This window comes from Neoarius graeffei, chromosome 23 (genome assembly GCF_027579695.1).
Source record: "Neoarius graeffei isolate fNeoGra1 chromosome 23, fNeoGra1.pri, whole genome shotgun sequence".
In the NCBI taxonomy this organism is placed as follows: Eukaryota; Metazoa; Chordata; class Actinopteri; order Siluriformes; family Ariidae; genus Neoarius; species Neoarius graeffei.
In genome coordinates, this window is record NC_083591.1 from 60369710 (window position 1) to 60386103 (window position 16394).

Consider the following 16394-nt stretch of genomic DNA (forward strand, 5'->3'; position numbering starts at 1 on the left):
GTTAATTTGTTTAAAGTAAATATTAATTTGATGCAACACTACCGCTTTTCTAGGAAGTGATTTGAAAAACTCATATATTGTGAGAATCGTGATGTGATATTTCTGTGATTATCAGCCCAGCCCTGATCAGCTGCGCACATTTTTCCATAATTGGGAATTATCATTTCCTCCAGACATCTGTATAAAACTTTAAATGCAGGGCACTGTGAACTTTCCTCCACTCCAGTTACAGTGGCACTTGAAAGTTTGTGAACCCTTTAGAATTTTCTATATTTCTGCATAAATATGAGCTAAAACATCATCAGATTTTCACACAAGTCCTAAAAGTAGATAAAGAGAACCCAGTTAAACAAATGAGACAAAAATATTATACTTGGTCATTTATTTATTGAGGAAAATGATCCAATATTACATATCTGTGAGTGGCAAAAGTATGTGACCCTCTAGGATGAGCAGTTAACTTGAAGGTGAAATTAGAGTCAGGTGTTTTCAATCAATGGGATGACAATCAGGTGTGAGTGGGCACCCTGTTTTATTTAAAGAACAGGGATCTATCAAAGTCTGATCTTCACAACACATGTTTGTGGAAGTGTATCATGGCACGAACAAAGGAGATTTCTGAGGACCTCAGAAAAAGCGTTGTTGATGCTCATCAGGCTGGAAAAGGTTACAAAACCATCTCTAAAGAGTTTGGACTCCACCAATCCACAGTCAGACAGATTGTGTACAAATGGAGGAAATTCAAGACCATTGTTACCCTCCCCAGGAGTGGTCGACCAACAAAGATCACTCCAAGAGCAAGGCGTGTAATAGTCGGCGAGGTCACAAAGGACCCCAGGGTAACTTCTAAGCAACTGAAGGCCTCTCTCACATTGGCTAATGTTAATGTTCATGAGTCCACCATCAGGAGAACACTGAACAACAATGGTGTGCATGGCAGGGTTGCAAGGAGAAAGCCACTGCTCTCCAAAAAGAACATTGCTGCTCGTCTGCAGTTCGCTAAAGATCACGTGGACAAGCCAGAAGGCTATTGGAAAAATGTTTTGTGGACGGATGAGACCAAAATAGAACTTCAAATTGACTGCTAATCCTAGAGGTTCACATACTTTTGCCACTCACAGATATGTAATATTGGATCATTTTCCTCAATAAATAAATGACCAAGTATAATATTTTTGTCTCATTTGTTTAACTGGGTTCTCTTTATCTACTTTTAGGACTTGTGTGAAAATCTGATGATGTTTTAGGTCATATTTATGCAGAAATATAGAAAATTCTAAAGGCTTCACAAACTTTCAAGCACCACTGTACTACATCTTGCTTTGGTAAACTTGTCGCTCAGTTTCAGAGAGAGCAAATCAGATTGCAATGCTCAAGACCCTAAAGCTTACAGCCAGAAAACTGTACAGAAACATCAGAAGAGGTGTGGCCTGTGGGCGGAGCCTCAGAAACAGGTTAACTCCAGTTAAACTGAGGTTCTGTATCAGCACATTGTATGTAATTGCTCTGTTTCTTTCTCTCTCACACCCCGTGGATGTTTATTATTGATGTCTAACAAAATAATACACACACATATATACATACATATCTACATATATACACACACTATAAAAAAAACCCTTAAAATTGTTTATCGATATTTCTGCCAGCAGCATGTTTTCATTAAGTCATAGCTATGTTTCTGCTATGTACAATTGGCTGCGGCGGGCCGCCGCACCTTGATTTTTGCCGCCGCCCCTTCAGGAATACCCCTAGGAGCTATATGTATTCGACTACATTATCCGTTGCTTGCCCAGTCTTTGCGTTTGGGGCGAAGCGCAGTTCCACTGGCCGAGCTAGCAGTTACTTGATTGGTTTCCACGGGTCGCCGTGGGCTCTGATTGGACAACGTTCCGCCTGGAGCAGCGTAGCCAAGCCAACCTGAGGTAAACTAACTGCTACGTTTTCTTCACCGATTGTCAGGAGGATTAACGATGAATAATCGAATAATAATTAACATCTTTATATTAATCATAATTATTGCTATAATTTATCCCATTAGATTCCATGGCGGCCGGCGTCAGTGTTTTAATAGGCTATATAGGTGAACGGATGACGCCATCATCCCATTTACAGATAAACCTAAATACTCTTAAGATCAATATTTCAGACCCTCTTCGATTTATTTTCATAATAAAAACACGTCTCTGTAATCAATTATTTTTAGATATTTTAGTTTTACTCTAGATCTTGTGGTTTGCGAGCCGTCCTTGGATACAAACCACAGGTTCTCTCTGATAGCCTATACACTAAATATCGAAACTTCAGACCCTCTTCGGTGTGTTTTTAGAACCAAAGCCATAACGTTTGTATTTAACTATCTTAGTTTTACTATGAGATGTCCCAGCTCCTTCTTGTCCGTAGTCTAACACCGAGTCGATAGTTGGAATTGAGATGAACCGCCACCGTCATTTTACAAGTCTCCGGTGCGCACTGTTCAAATGGTGGGCTACATCACTTTTGTCGTGGATGAATTGTATTTATACGCTCCATTATAGTGATGACAGTAAACTTGGACATTTAAAAATGGTCCCCCGCCACACTTCGCCGTGCTGCTTCATGTTGATTTTTAAGCGATTGACCTACGCTACGGAAGCTCGTAGGTAACTGAAGCCAGGGTACGGCCAAATGTTTGTCCGTGACAGACAGCGAAATTCATTGCTTGAAGACTTGCACTATGCACAACCTATAGGCTACTCATTTTTGTCGATGAACATGAACGTCATTCTTCTTAACGAAATTCTTAATGGTCAATTATCGATTAATCTAGGCTATTGGTTATATGATGTCCATCCCTAATTCGAGCATACACTGTTGCAGAAAGTACAACACCGACGCGAGTTTTTAAACACAGCCCTTTTTCCGAACGTCAGTGGGTGCGTGTGATCATCTGCAAAATGCCACATCAGATCAGAAATGATCAAAACCACGTTAATTTCAAAATGTCCATGTAAATGTTTTGAAAATATGAACATTTTAGGCAGGTAGCAGTAATCAAGCAGGAGAGCAAAGCAGACTGCCAGAACAGGAAAGAGAATGTGAAGAGAGGGAAGAGAGAGAGAGGAGAGCAGCCAAAAGAAGGGCAAACACAGGGCCTCGGGCTGGGACCCTACATGGGTTGACAAGCCCAGATACAAACCTTGGCTTTACCACACTGACCATGGCAAGTATTCTGTGGCTACTTTAATATCAACCAATTCTGCCACTCGTAGTCTCTGTTGTGTTAATTACCTCGTCTTTCAAGACTAGGTTTATTCATTTATTCCCTTACAAAGGGTCACCATTTTAGAGTGTGTTTTGTCAAAAAATTTCTCAGAATGCTCCCGTATCCTCGTACCGGGGTGGGACGTCTGAGCGCAGGTCTTGCCACCGCACCTTCAAACATTTTCTAGGGGAAACACTGCATAGTTTTGCAATAAAAAGGGTTTTCATGTTGACATCACTTCCTGCAGCAGTGCGCTGTTACAGATGGTTTGCCAGTTGAAACAGCTCACACCCTTTTTCCTCTTGACACCTGATGCAGGTGAATAAGCCACAACCTACAGCATGCCGACTGATATCAGACACATTCTTATTCTTTTTATTTCTCAGTCAGTCAATCTGCACAGTGAAACACATCGACATCAACACTCCCCACCTAATTATTAGTAAATAAAAATGATATAACACATTTACAATAATGTTATATACTTTATTTACTTTACTCCTGCCTGGTTCTCCAGCTGCACAGCTCCACTGAGGTGTTTAAACACTCCTAATAAACTGAGTTTACCTCCTTCTATCAGCTTCCATCTGACACCCCGCCAGGCTTCAGTTTCTCTGGGACTCTGTTTACAGTGACAGTGAAATGTATTCCTCATTACTGGGAAAGTTGGTAGAAACCTGTTTAATGAGGACTCAGTGCTGAGTGTGATATCAGAGGGCGGAGTTTTGATTGAGGTGCGATATGGTGCTGCTGAAACATCACACAGAACAGGAGACGAGGCTGTATGCTGACCTTTGACCTTGGCGATGAGTGCTCCGGCAGCACTGAGGATCTCCTCCGAGTTTAATGCCTGTTGTTTATTGATCACACACCTCAACACACTCAGCAGCTCAGCCAGTCTCTCCCTCACCAACTCACACACACACTCCGACTCTGTGTCCACTGGGGGGAGAGAGAGAGAGAGAGAGATATTATTCACTTTTATTAAATAAATGATGACAGAATTGATAAAAATCCAAAATAGATAAAGACAAAACTAAATAGATAAATAACCACTTACAGTCAAAAAGATTTATGGACAGACAGACAGAGACATAATGGCACACGTGTGTTGAAGTTTAGTGAAAGAGACTGTTTTGGGATTTTCCACAGAGACATAACGAGGAAGTGAGCGTCGTTATAATCTGTGTGGTCAGAGCAGAGTATTCTCCTGCACACACACACACACACACACACACACACACACACACACACACACACACAGCATCCGTCTGACCACCCAGACGTGGCATCATGGTTACACACAGCCCTGCATACTGGTATATGTATGTGTGTGTGTGTGTGTGTGTGTGTGAGAGTATATATGGGACAGACATTCCATCATTGCACAGGCGCACTGACTGCAGGGACAACACGACCAGCAAGATTCATGTTATCACCTGTACTGTGTGTGCGTGCAGGAGAATGCTCTGCTCTCATACACAGATTATAACAACACTCACTTCCTCATCGTGTGTGTGTGTGTGTGTGTGTGTGTGTGTGTGTGTGTGTGTGTGCGCGTGTGTGTGAGAGAGAGAGAACTGTGGGTTTCTATTATTATTATTATTACTATTATTAACACATGCACAGAGTATGTGTGTGTTTTAGAGTAAGCAGGGGATGAAACTCCGTGTTATAAACGTGTCCAGGCGGGGTGTGTGTGTGTGTGTGTGTGTGTGTGTGTGTGTGTGTGTGTGTGTGTGTGTGTGTGTGTGAGATGTTTCTCACACTGTGCCGCTGTAGCAGGTGACGGTGACGAAGCGAGTCTTAACACGTCTGAAAATTCTTGCTTTGGCTGTGACTGAAGCGAAACCTGCCGTTAATTACACCTGAGAACGGCACGATACGAACGAACACACACACAAACAACAGGATACCGTTACATATGTGTTGCTATGGTTACATGTCAGTGGGCGTTATCTTCCTTTCTTTTGTTCTTCTAATTGAAACATTTCCACACTGTAGTCTGTGAAACACTCCCTCAGTAATTAGAAGCATTAGTTTAATTATGATGGCAAGGCAGAAATATTGGCCTGCGATTAGCTGTTATTTATGCTCGTCGTCATAGTGACATCCTAACATGCTTATGGTATAACAACACACATCTGACAGCCAATCAGAAAGGAGCACTGTCTGGAGCCATGTTATGTTTATAAACTTCCTGAACGTCCACTCAACACATTTACATTTCAGCTCCAAAGCTGGCCTTTAGAAAGTGAACTCACACACACCCGGCGCTTTAGTACCGATTTAAGAGGACAAGTGTGTATCATTTGTTCCTGTAGAGCAACTGATCGTTCACACACGCATGTGGATTAGCGGTTAGCTTCTTAAACCTTTCCATGATCCTCACGGTTACGATGGGGAGAGTCGATCAGAGCGCAGGAACTGGCCGAGTCCTGCACCGAAGGATCTGAGAAACAGCCACACCGCCATCACAGTCTGATGTTTTTACATATTTTCCATCCACTGCGCTGCTAAAAACAGAACCAGGAAGTAGATAAGCTCCTAAAACACTACAGTGAGGACAGGAAGTGATGCGGCAGGTCAGTATTGTGAAGGAGTCCTGTGTATTTAATAAATATGTGAAAGTTGTTGTTGTTGCTTCCTGTTTGGAATCATGTTAAACAGAGTTTCCTTCACTGAGCAGGACACTGAGCCAATGCACTGAAACAGGAAGTAAACACGAGGTAAACAGGAAGTAAAAGAAACAGTGTGGGCCAACTCGGAACTTTTTGGAAATATGAAGGTGTTTTTTTGTCCAGGTTTGTCGAATAAACAGATTCTGAGGACCAGAGAGAAGACGCTGAAGTGTTTATGGATCATGTGACCACATAATCCACAGAGGACACACATTTCTCCCTCTCTCACACACACACACACACACACACACACACACACACACACTCCACTGTACTGTTCACCCTCACCTGCAGAACCAAAAGCCTCCTTCAGACTCAGCAGAACCTCAGCGAACCTGCGCACATCACTAACGAGCTGCGTGATGTAATCGGGGTCGTTACCCACAATCCCCAGCGAGCCGAGACCCATCAGCACATCCGTCTGACGAGACATCACTACACGCTGAGTCGATTTACAGAGCCCAAGATAACACACAGATAAAAGCACCACACTTCCTGGACTGAGCTGCAGGGAAAAAAGAAACAAACATATTTATAATAACAAAAACCACAACAACGAAATATGATCAGAATAATAATTCAAACTTTTATGGCTCCTTTCACACAATCAAGCTACACACACTTCACAAAAATAAACTAAAATAACTTACATACAGTCTACAGGCACACTCACAATACCTGTGTGACGGTAAAAACAAACAAACTGATATTTTATAAACATTATGGACTCAACACACACAACACTATCAAACACACACAACACTATCAAACACACACAACACTATCAAACACACACCAACACGGCACCTCAACACACACACACCGACTATGAGTGATGTGTCATCGGCATGAAATACGCAAGATCCGACGCGAGTTACATGTCGTCGGTGCGAGATCTGATCCAAGCGACGTGTTGTCGGTGCGAGATCTGATGCGAGTTACGTGTCGTCGGTGCGAGATCTGATCCGAGTTACGTGTCGTCGGTGCGAGATCTCACGCGAGTTATGTGTCGTTGGTGCGAGATCTGATCCGAGTTACATGTCGTCGGTGCGAGATCTGATCCAAGCGACGTGTTGTCGGTGCGAGATCTGATGCGAGTTACATGTCGTCGGTGCAAGATCTGATCCGAGTGACGTGTTGTCGGTGCGAGATCTGATCCGAGCGACGTGTCGTCGGTGCGAGATCTCACGCGAGTTATGTGTCGTCGGTGCGAGATCTGATCCGAGTGACGTGTCGTTGGTGCGAGATCTGATCCGAGTGACGTGTCGTCTGTGCGAGATCTGACGTGAACGACGTGTCATCGGTGTGAAGAAGCCTGGAGGAATTTAGAGCAATTACCGAAGAACCCTTCAGCTTTTGTGCTCCTCTCAGTTTTACTGTAGACGTTCTTCCTCAGGAACCTCTAACAACACACAGACACCGACGTTCCATCACCTACAGATATTTATCTTTAAAGATAAACACAAATCAGACAGAAGCATCACTAAACCACTCGACTGTGTGTTTCATCAGATTCATCCACACGTGTGACAATGGAAACCTTCGCATTCCTCTCACACCACAGACGGCAATACGACAGAACATCATCAGATCAGATCAGATCACAGATCGCCATCCGGGCTCACCTGCGTTTAACTCTGCACACCGCCGTGGGGTCACAGCTCCGAAACAATCCACACCGTCACACTCCATAGCCACAAACACGCAAACATTTAATACACAGACAAATAAAACAACGGTAAAGACTGTAATGACCAAGTGAAAGACATAATAATAATAATAATAATAAATTGCCATGAATTACTTCCTCCTTTATGTTGTTTTAATGTTTTAAATCCTGATAGAATAAAATTCATACAAATGAGTTTTATTTCTTCATCCATGTTTAAATCCTCAGCTCTAATAAACACAGACATGACGGAATGAAACAAAATGCACGAGCTCCGTGTTTTTGTGAAGTTTGTGTTAAATCTGTAGATTTTATTCTTAAATTATTTCATGGAGATAAACATGAGAAACATTCAGCTTTTTAAACATTTTATCATTAAATTACATCATTAATAAATCAGTTCCACAATTATATTTAAACCTCACACAGTTTCACTGTTTATATCTCGGGTTTTATTTCTGAAAATAAAATGAAAACTTTCCGATATTTTTCCGAGTTAAAGCTTCAGTTCTCTGAGGGGAGACTATGCTAAGCTAACGTCAACTCTTTCATCTTTACCGTTCAAGTCACTTTTTAACTGATCAAATACTTTAATTAAAATGTTCCGTCACTCACCGAACCGCATTACATCCCGAACTGTGCAGAGAATCTCAAACAGAGTGATGAACGGCGACCCAGAAGAGACCCGGAAACCCGGAGACCCGGAAACCCGGAGACCCGGTCCGCCCTCAGCAGCCCACTGGCCGAGCTAATGCTAATGCTAACGGCTAGCGCGCGGAGAAAAGTTTTACTCACACACGGGGGGGTCATGTGACACGAGAGACGCTTTCTGATTGGCTGAAAGTTAGGCGTCCTGCTGTAAATACAGGAACTGCGTTTCTACAGAAATAATATAATTGCATTAAACTGTTACTGACTTTTTAAATTAAAAATTTATTACTATATTCATGATTTTTATATTCTGTAGTAATTAAATGGCTCTTTATACTGTCAAGAATAAAACAGAAGAGATATTGTTAAAAATGTTTATTTGAGACATAATTCTATTTTATTTTGATAAATGTACACTTTATAAACATCACACATCACCGAAATGTTTTTTAAAATAAACCTGCCATGAATGTTGCTGTGTATAAAATAATTTTATTGAACACGACAGTAGATATTGTATATCTTTAATTTCTATTGGAGCTTTCTTCATCAAGCACATAATAAACCAGGAGATGCTTTTGGACTCTAAAATGTTTATTTTTTAAAATTAATAATCTCATCTCATCTCATTATCTGTAGCCGCTTTATCCTGGCGAGCTGGATCCTATCCCAGCTGACTATGGGTGAAAGGCGGGGTTCACCCTGGACAAGTCGCCAGGTCATCACAGGGCTGACACATAGACACAGACAACCATTCACACTCACATTCACACCTACGCTCAATTTAGAGTCACCAGTTAACCTAACCTGCATGTCTTTGGACTGTGGGGGAAACCGGAGCACCCGGAGGAAACCCACGCGGACACGGGGAGAACATGCAAACTCCGCACAGAAAGGCCCTCGCCGGCCACGGGGCTCGAACCCGGACCTTTTTGCTGTGAGGCGACAGCGCTAACCACTACACCACCGTGCCGCCTAAATTAATAATGTTTATTAATATTTAATATGATCTTGTCATTTACATCACATCCCCAGCAATATAAATCTACAATATAAACATTATCGACAGAGTTATTATGATTTTATTGCAGGTTTAGCACACAGTACATTAAACTATGATTAAATTACAGTTCTGGGCCAAGCAGAAAATACTTTAGAACAAAATAAAAACAACCAAATGTTTGTGTAAAACATCAAAAGTACAAAAAAAAAAAAAGAAACTAATGTAAAATACAAAATAAAAAAAAACAATCATTGTATTATGACTGTTGATAAACACAATTAGTATAACATTTTACAAGATGAAAAATATAAAAATCCCTGTTTTTTAAATTATAATTATGTACATTATGTAATTGCACATTTTATGTGTAGCTTTTTATATCTCAATAATCACCTGTTAAATTTTCTGAATGATTTACTATTATATAAATTCTGTAAAATTATTTCTAGCATAGCAACACATAAAATACAACTGATTTTAAACACAATCGTTAGTTGTTTATTTATCCAGTAATGACGAATGTTTAAATTTTAAATAATTAATGGTGGAAAAACACGCCTCACGGTTCATCTCTGTGTCTCTGGCGGCATCTTGTGGCCAAACGCGGTTACTGCACCTCATTTCCGCTCAGCCGCACTGTTCCAGAGTAAAAGCATCGCGGAAGCGAACAAATATTAACGATCAGTTTCAGTAAGACAAAGTAAATTTACTCCACACTTTCTGCTCCATGAGGAGTATTTAATTCCACAGTGTAATCTAATCTAACTGAATTGGAGACTGTCTGAGTAAAGCCTGTGTAAGGAGTAAGCCTGTGTAAAGCCTGTGTAAGGAGTAAAGGAGGAGCTCTCACTGCTCTCTTGGCTCCATCTTCCTCATTACAGATGAAACATGGCGGCTGTGAGTAAATACCTGACAGCCAGGAGCTCCTCCATCACAGGTGCTTTAGCCTTAATCGCTTTCTGTCTGATCAAACACCGGCAACGAGCTTCAAAATCCAATAAAGGGTGAGATATGTGTGTGTTTTATTATTATTTATGAAAATGTGAGAGTGAGACAGAAGAGCAGTGTGTGTGCAGTAATGATGAGGATCTTATTCACTGTTCAGTTTTATCTGCTTTAGTTTTAAATCTGACACACTGCACGACTTTATTGAACAGAATTAGAAGGAAAACTGGGTAATTCTTAATTAATTTTTTTCATTCATTTCTCTCTACAGGAATTCAGAGCTCCATTCAGACTCATCTGTGAGGCTCCATGTCACGTTGCACACATTTTAAACACTTCTGCTGTATTTATACACCTTTACTGACATTGAAATGATTTTCAGCAGGATGGCAGGAAGGGCAACACCATTGTGGATCAACTCTTCATCTCTCGCATCTACAAGATCCTGAGAATTTTGATGCCGCAGCTGTTGTGTAAAGAGGTAAAAAAAAAAAGTGAGCCGTGATTAGATGCTTTAAATATAGTTTATTAATGAAACTCTGTGTGTGTGTGTGTGTGTGTGTGTGTGTGTGTGTGTAGTTGGGGTATCTGGTGCTTATTGCTGCTATGCTTCTGGCTCGAACCTACTGTGACGTCTGGATGATCCACAATGGCACCATGATCGAGAGGTGAGGATTTAATATTTACAATATAAAAAATAATTATTATTATCCATGATTAATAACTGTTTTATTATACATTAATTACACAGAAAAATTGCAACGTCAAAGCAATTAAAGCATAAAAAATGCAGCAATATACAAAATATTAGTAATGTTTAAAAAAATTGTTTTGCTCATTAGAGATTTTTAACTGTTCTTTTAAATCACTGATTTATTAAATATTTGTGTGATTAGTTGTTTATTTTATATCTTAGATCTTTAAAATATTCTGCAGTTAAATAGAGACTAATATATTATGCAGCCACATTACATATTAAATTTGATCTGTGTGTGTGTGTGTGTGTGTGTGTGTGTTAAAACGTTTTTAGAATTAAGACTGAAGGCTGTGCCTCACCAAACCAGTAAAACCTGTTTTTTCAGTTCTTTGATTGCGCGCGTGCATGCGTGTGTTCTCAACACAGATTTCTTTGTAATTACATGTCTCTCTCTCTCTCTCTCTCTCTCTCTCTCTCTCTCTCTGTGTATAGTGCAATCATTGGACGATCATCAGAAGCATTCAGAGCCTATTTATTCAACTTCATTGCTGCCATGCCACTTGTAAGTGTGTGACTTATTAATTACAATAATAAACATATTAAAGTGTTATAAGCTATTTATTAAGAAGTTAAGTTGCTATCAAATAATCAAATCTAGTAATCAAATTAATCATTAAATTATTCCTGAGCTTGTGTCTAAAGTGTACAGAGTAATAGTAATTTACACAGTTCTTAATTTCCCTGAGGGAACCCTCCCAAAGGGATCAATAGTTTTATCTAATCTAATCTAATCGAAAATAAACACAAAGTCTTAGCGTTCTCTGGCGACACCTTGTGGCTGATTTAAATTCTTCATGTTTTATCAGTCTTCCTGAAGCTGTGTAATGATACTCTCTCTCTCTCTCTCTCTCTCTCTCTCTCTCTCTCGTGTTTTGTGAAATCAGATCTCATTAGTGAATAATCTTCTGAAACTGGGGCTGAACAAGCTGAAGCTGTGTTTCCGTGTGAGACTCGCTGATCACCTGTACACACACTACCTCAGGTACGACTCTGCTGAGGTGTAAAGAGCAGGTGGTGCAGTGTGTAAGGGTGAAAATATATATATATATTTTTTAAAACACACTCCTTAATTTTCCTGCAGAGGTTTCACCTACTACAAAATGGGGAATGTGGACAATCGCATTGTGAACCCAGACCAGCTGCTGACCCAGGACGTGGAACGCTTCTGTAACAGCGTGGTGGATCTGTACTCCAACATCAGCAAGGTGAGCCGTGGCTGTGTCTCAGATCACACCCTGAGCACTCTACAGCTCACACTCCAGCACCGACACACTTCATCATTCTACTGCACGAGCCCTCACTACGTATTACACCGAATATCTGAGAATAAAGGTGTGACAGTGAGGCTGGGTGTGTGTAAGAGCAGGATGTGATCAGTGCGACTGTCAGCTGGATTATTATTAGGATGCAGTGCTGCAGCACAGCAACCTATGGGCTCCCCTAGGGGAGCAAAGCACTGCAACTATTGTTCTTCTACGTATTTCTTCTTCTTCTCTTCTTCTTCTTCTTATTCCTACGCAAATTTTGATTTCGAATAACTCAATAACCGTACGTCGCACACAGACAAACAATATATCAAAACGTGCGGCTCGATCGGACTCGCTATGCTATTACTTTTCTCTACAGAATACGATTTTTTCGCGACGTAGTCACGAAAAAATCGTCGAAAAAAACCCCATTCCTTTCTATGGAATTAATTGAAAAAAAAGCACTTTTTCAACGTTTTTCAAACGTCCGCTGCTCTGGCATGCTTTAACCTAGAGACGTGATTCAAACTCTAAAACGTAGGAAAACTTCTCCTCTGTGGATCTGGCATTCAACTTTTCTGCTAGGTTCTACACTTTCGGATCAGTCCCGGCTCAAACGCCATGTGGGTTCTGGGAGAAAATCCGGCTTTTGAATGGGTGTCTATTGCGTTACACACCAGTGAAGCTCGTTAACTTAGAGTGGAGAGAGGTTGAAAATAAAGCTCAAACTTTCTCGCTTAAACTGTGTTTTCAGCCACAAATTTCACTCTACAGACATGATTTTCTCAAAAGTAGTAGTAAAACTTGTCCTGATTCACATAATGTGTCTACCTCAACGATAGGATTTACAGTTTTTGAATGACAAGCGTCAAACTGAGGACAGGGCAGCTGACAGGCCTCATTGACACCCATTATAAACGTGAGAGAAAAGTCACTCGTTTTTAAATCGCTCTAGTGTCGTTATTTTTAACACTACAGACAAAAAAATACATCATTTTATTCAGGAGACCCTTCTAGCGCTCACTGTGAAAGAATTTTGTGAATAGCTGCTTCTGTTGTCGAGTTATTTGTCATTGTTCGAGGCCTGGTCCTTCGTAAAAAACAGTAGAAAACTCCAGCCCTTGTGTGTCTTAGCTCATTGACACCCATTATAAACGTGACAGAAAAGTCTCTCAGTTTTAACACTACAGACAAAAAATTACATCCGTCTATTCAGGAGACCCTTCTAGCGCTCACTGTGAAAGAATTTTGTGAATTTCTTTTTTTTGTGAAAAAAAAAAACAGCCTCGGTCGGCATGACACTTCACCTTAGCCGCCCACTTTATTAGGAACACTTCTGTTCGTACTTACAAACTACAAACACTCTTCTTAGAGTTTAGAGTTTATTTTATTTTTAAAAGGGACAGTGCACAAATTAAACATTATCCTTGTGGTAAGGACAGATGTCTGTCCCAGGTTATAGCAGTACATGCTAATTTCCGCCTGTAGTCACTTTGTTTATACTCTTGAATAGGTCTTCTTCATGATGGCTGCTGTCTCGAGCACACACACAATCATTGCATTGAAACATCATTGCAGGTCACACATTCACGGCCAGTGAACATGCGTGACCGAATTGCTTCGCGCACTGCATCCTCTCACAATTTCCCCCGGGGAATTGTCCGGTCTAGTTATTATTATTATTGACATTAGCATGATAATAATCGTCCTGTCCATGATCTGTTTCAGCCTTTACTCGACATCATTATTTACCTCCTCAAACTGACGACAGCAGTCGGTGCTCAGGTGAGCGACACTCCATCAGCGACACATACACGACAGCAGGGTGTGGGGTTTAGTGCCCTCTGCTGAGTCTGAGGTGAACTGCAGTGAAAACACTGGCGAGCTCTTTATCCTGTGTGTGTGTTTAGGGCCCGGTTACTTTGCTGAGTTATCTGGTCCTCTCTGGTCTGTTGTTGACGTGGTTACGGCGTCCGATCGGGAGAATGACTGTAACTGAACAGAAACATGAGGGAGAATTCAGATATGCAAACTCCAGACTTATTACTAACAGGTGCACACACACACACATGCACACACACACTAATACGGGACAGGAGCCTGATGATGTGTCAGAGTGATGGAATACATTCTAAACACTGTGGTAATGTGTGTGTGTGTGTGTGTGTGTGTGTGTGTGTGTGTGTGTGTGTAGTGAAGAAATTGCTTTCTATGATGGTGGCCAAAGAGAAAAGATCAACATCCATCAAACTTTCCACAAACTGGTACCAATCACATAAGATTGATTGATTCGGTGATTGATTCATTGATTCAGTTATTGATTGATTGAGTAATGGACTGTAATGTTGATTGATTGATGGAGTGAGTGTTTCTGTTCTAGGTGGAACATCTGAAGAGTTTTATCTGGTTCCGCTTCTCCATGGGAGTTGTTGACAGCATCGTGGCTAAGTGTAAGCATCTCGTTAATGAACTCGTTAAAGCTGTGTGTTAATTATTACTCATTAGTTTGTGTCTTAATGACTCTGATGTTCTGATCTTACAGACATCGCCTTCTTGGTCGGATACCTCGTAGTCAGTCGGCCATTTCTTGACCCGACAAACACACACCATGATCACAGCACACACTCCCAGAGACTGGAGGTCAGAGTTACACACTTCCTCACACTGTGCATTTATTATATATTCTACACTTTTAACTCTTACATCTGTGAATATTAACAAAGGAGAAAAAATTATTATAGGAGTACAGAGAATAAAATAGTGATCGTGTGCATATGTACACTGTGTGTGTGTGTGTGTGTGTGTGTAGGAGTATTATCAGAGTGGCAGGATGTTACTCAGTATGGCTCAGGCTTTAGGGAGAATCATTCTGGCGGGCAGAGAGATGAGCCGACTGTCAGGGTGAGAACACACACACACTCGCGCACACACACAGACTCACTTGCGCACACACATGCACTCGCACACACACACACACACACACTCACTTGCGCACACACACACACACACACACACACTCGCGCACACACACAGACTCACTTGCACACACACACACGTACTCGCGCACACACACTCGCGCATACACACAGACTCACTTGCACACACACACACGTACTCGCACACACACACACTCACACACACACACACACTCGCGCATACACACAGACTCACTTGCACACACACACACGTACTCGCACACACACACACTCACTTACACACACACACACACTCGCGCATACACACAGACTCACTTGCACACACACACACGTACTCGCACACACACACACTCACTTACACACACACACACACTCGCGCATACACACAGACTCACTTGCGCACACACATGCACTCGCACACACACACACTCACTTACACACACACACACACTCGCGCACACACAGACTCACTTGCGCACACACATGCACTCGCACACACACACACACACACACACTCACTTGCGCACACACACACACACACACACACACTCGCGCACACACACAGACTCACTTGCACACACACACACGTACTCGCGCACACACACTCGTGCATACACACAGACTCACTTGCACACACACACACGTACTCGCGCACACACACTCGCGCACACACACAGACTCACTTGCACACACACACACGTACTCGCGCACACACACTCGCGCATACAGACTCACTTGCACACGCACTCGCGTGCACACACACTTGCGCACACACATGCACGTACTCACTCCCACACACACACTCGCACTTGCGCGTGCGCACACGTATGCACACACACGCGCACACACACACACACACACACACATATCCACACACACATATCCACACACACTTGCACGCACACACTTGCACACGTACGCACACACACACTCGCACGCACACACTCGCGCGCGCACACACACACTCATGCACGTATGCACACACACTTGCAGACACACACACACACACACACACACACACTCAGTGCAGCAGCAGTTTTATTAAATTTAATCTGAAAAAGTGTTTGTTTTTGTGATGTTATTCCTGTCTTTTGTGTGTGTGTGTGTGTGTGTGTGTGTGTGTGTGTGTGTGTGTGGTTTCCTCCTGTAGCTTCACTGTGAGGATCAGTGAGATTCAGGACGTGCTGAAAGATTTAAACAGTGGCAGATATGAGCGCAGCTCCGTCGTCTCAGCAGGAGGAAAAGGTTTGGAGATGAGATT

General features: G+C 41.8%; 2 protein-coding genes across 14 annotated transcripts in view; one reads left to right on the top strand and one right to left on the bottom strand.

Annotated features, from left to right (window-relative positions):
* LOC132871943 (rho GTPase-activating protein 29-like) overlaps positions 1-8347 on the bottom strand; it is a 50193-nt gene extending 41846 nt beyond the window's left edge. For 2 of the 12 annotated variants that reach the window (XM_060906588.1, XM_060906579.1), the window contains exons 1-3: positions 8210-8347; positions 6214-6430; positions 4037-4186 (exon numbers count right to left, since the gene is read on the bottom strand). In XM_060906588.1, coding sequence (XP_060762571.1) covers positions 4037-4186; positions 6214-6358 — 295 coding nt within the window. In that variant the 5' untranslated portion in view covers positions 6359-6430; positions 8210-8347. Of the gene's footprint in view, positions 1-4036; positions 4187-6213; positions 6431-6575; positions 6604-7263; positions 7374-7550; positions 7612-8209 lie in introns of all 12 variants that reach the window. The other 10 variants (XM_060906585.1, XM_060906583.1, XM_060906584.1 and 7 more) reach the window with 10 other exon arrangements.
* A 1579-nt stretch (positions 8348-9926) lies between these two features.
* LOC132871945 (ATP-binding cassette sub-family D member 3-like) overlaps positions 9927-16394 on the top strand; it is a 15108-nt gene continuing 8640 nt past the window's right edge. Inside the window, exons 1-14 of one of the 2 annotated variants that reach the window (XM_060906594.1) lie at positions 9927-10252; positions 10465-10492; positions 10576-10674; positions 10773-10861; positions 11383-11452; positions 11835-11932; positions 12032-12155; positions 13926-13982; positions 14108-14250; positions 14392-14461; positions 14578-14647; positions 14740-14837; positions 15007-15098; positions 16284-16378. In XM_060906594.1, coding sequence (XP_060762577.1) covers positions 10137-10252; positions 10465-10492; positions 10576-10674; positions 10773-10861; positions 11383-11452; positions 11835-11932; positions 12032-12155; positions 13926-13982; positions 14108-14250; positions 14392-14461; positions 14578-14647; positions 14740-14837; positions 15007-15098; positions 16284-16378 — 1249 coding nt within the window. In that variant the 5' untranslated portion in view covers positions 9927-10136. The remainder of the gene's footprint in view (positions 10253-10464; positions 10493-10575; positions 10675-10772; positions 10862-11382; positions 11453-11834; positions 11933-12031; positions 12156-13925; positions 13983-14107; positions 14251-14391; positions 14462-14577; positions 14648-14739; positions 14838-15006; positions 15099-16283; positions 16379-16394) is intronic. The other variant, XM_060906595.1, reaches the window with a different exon arrangement.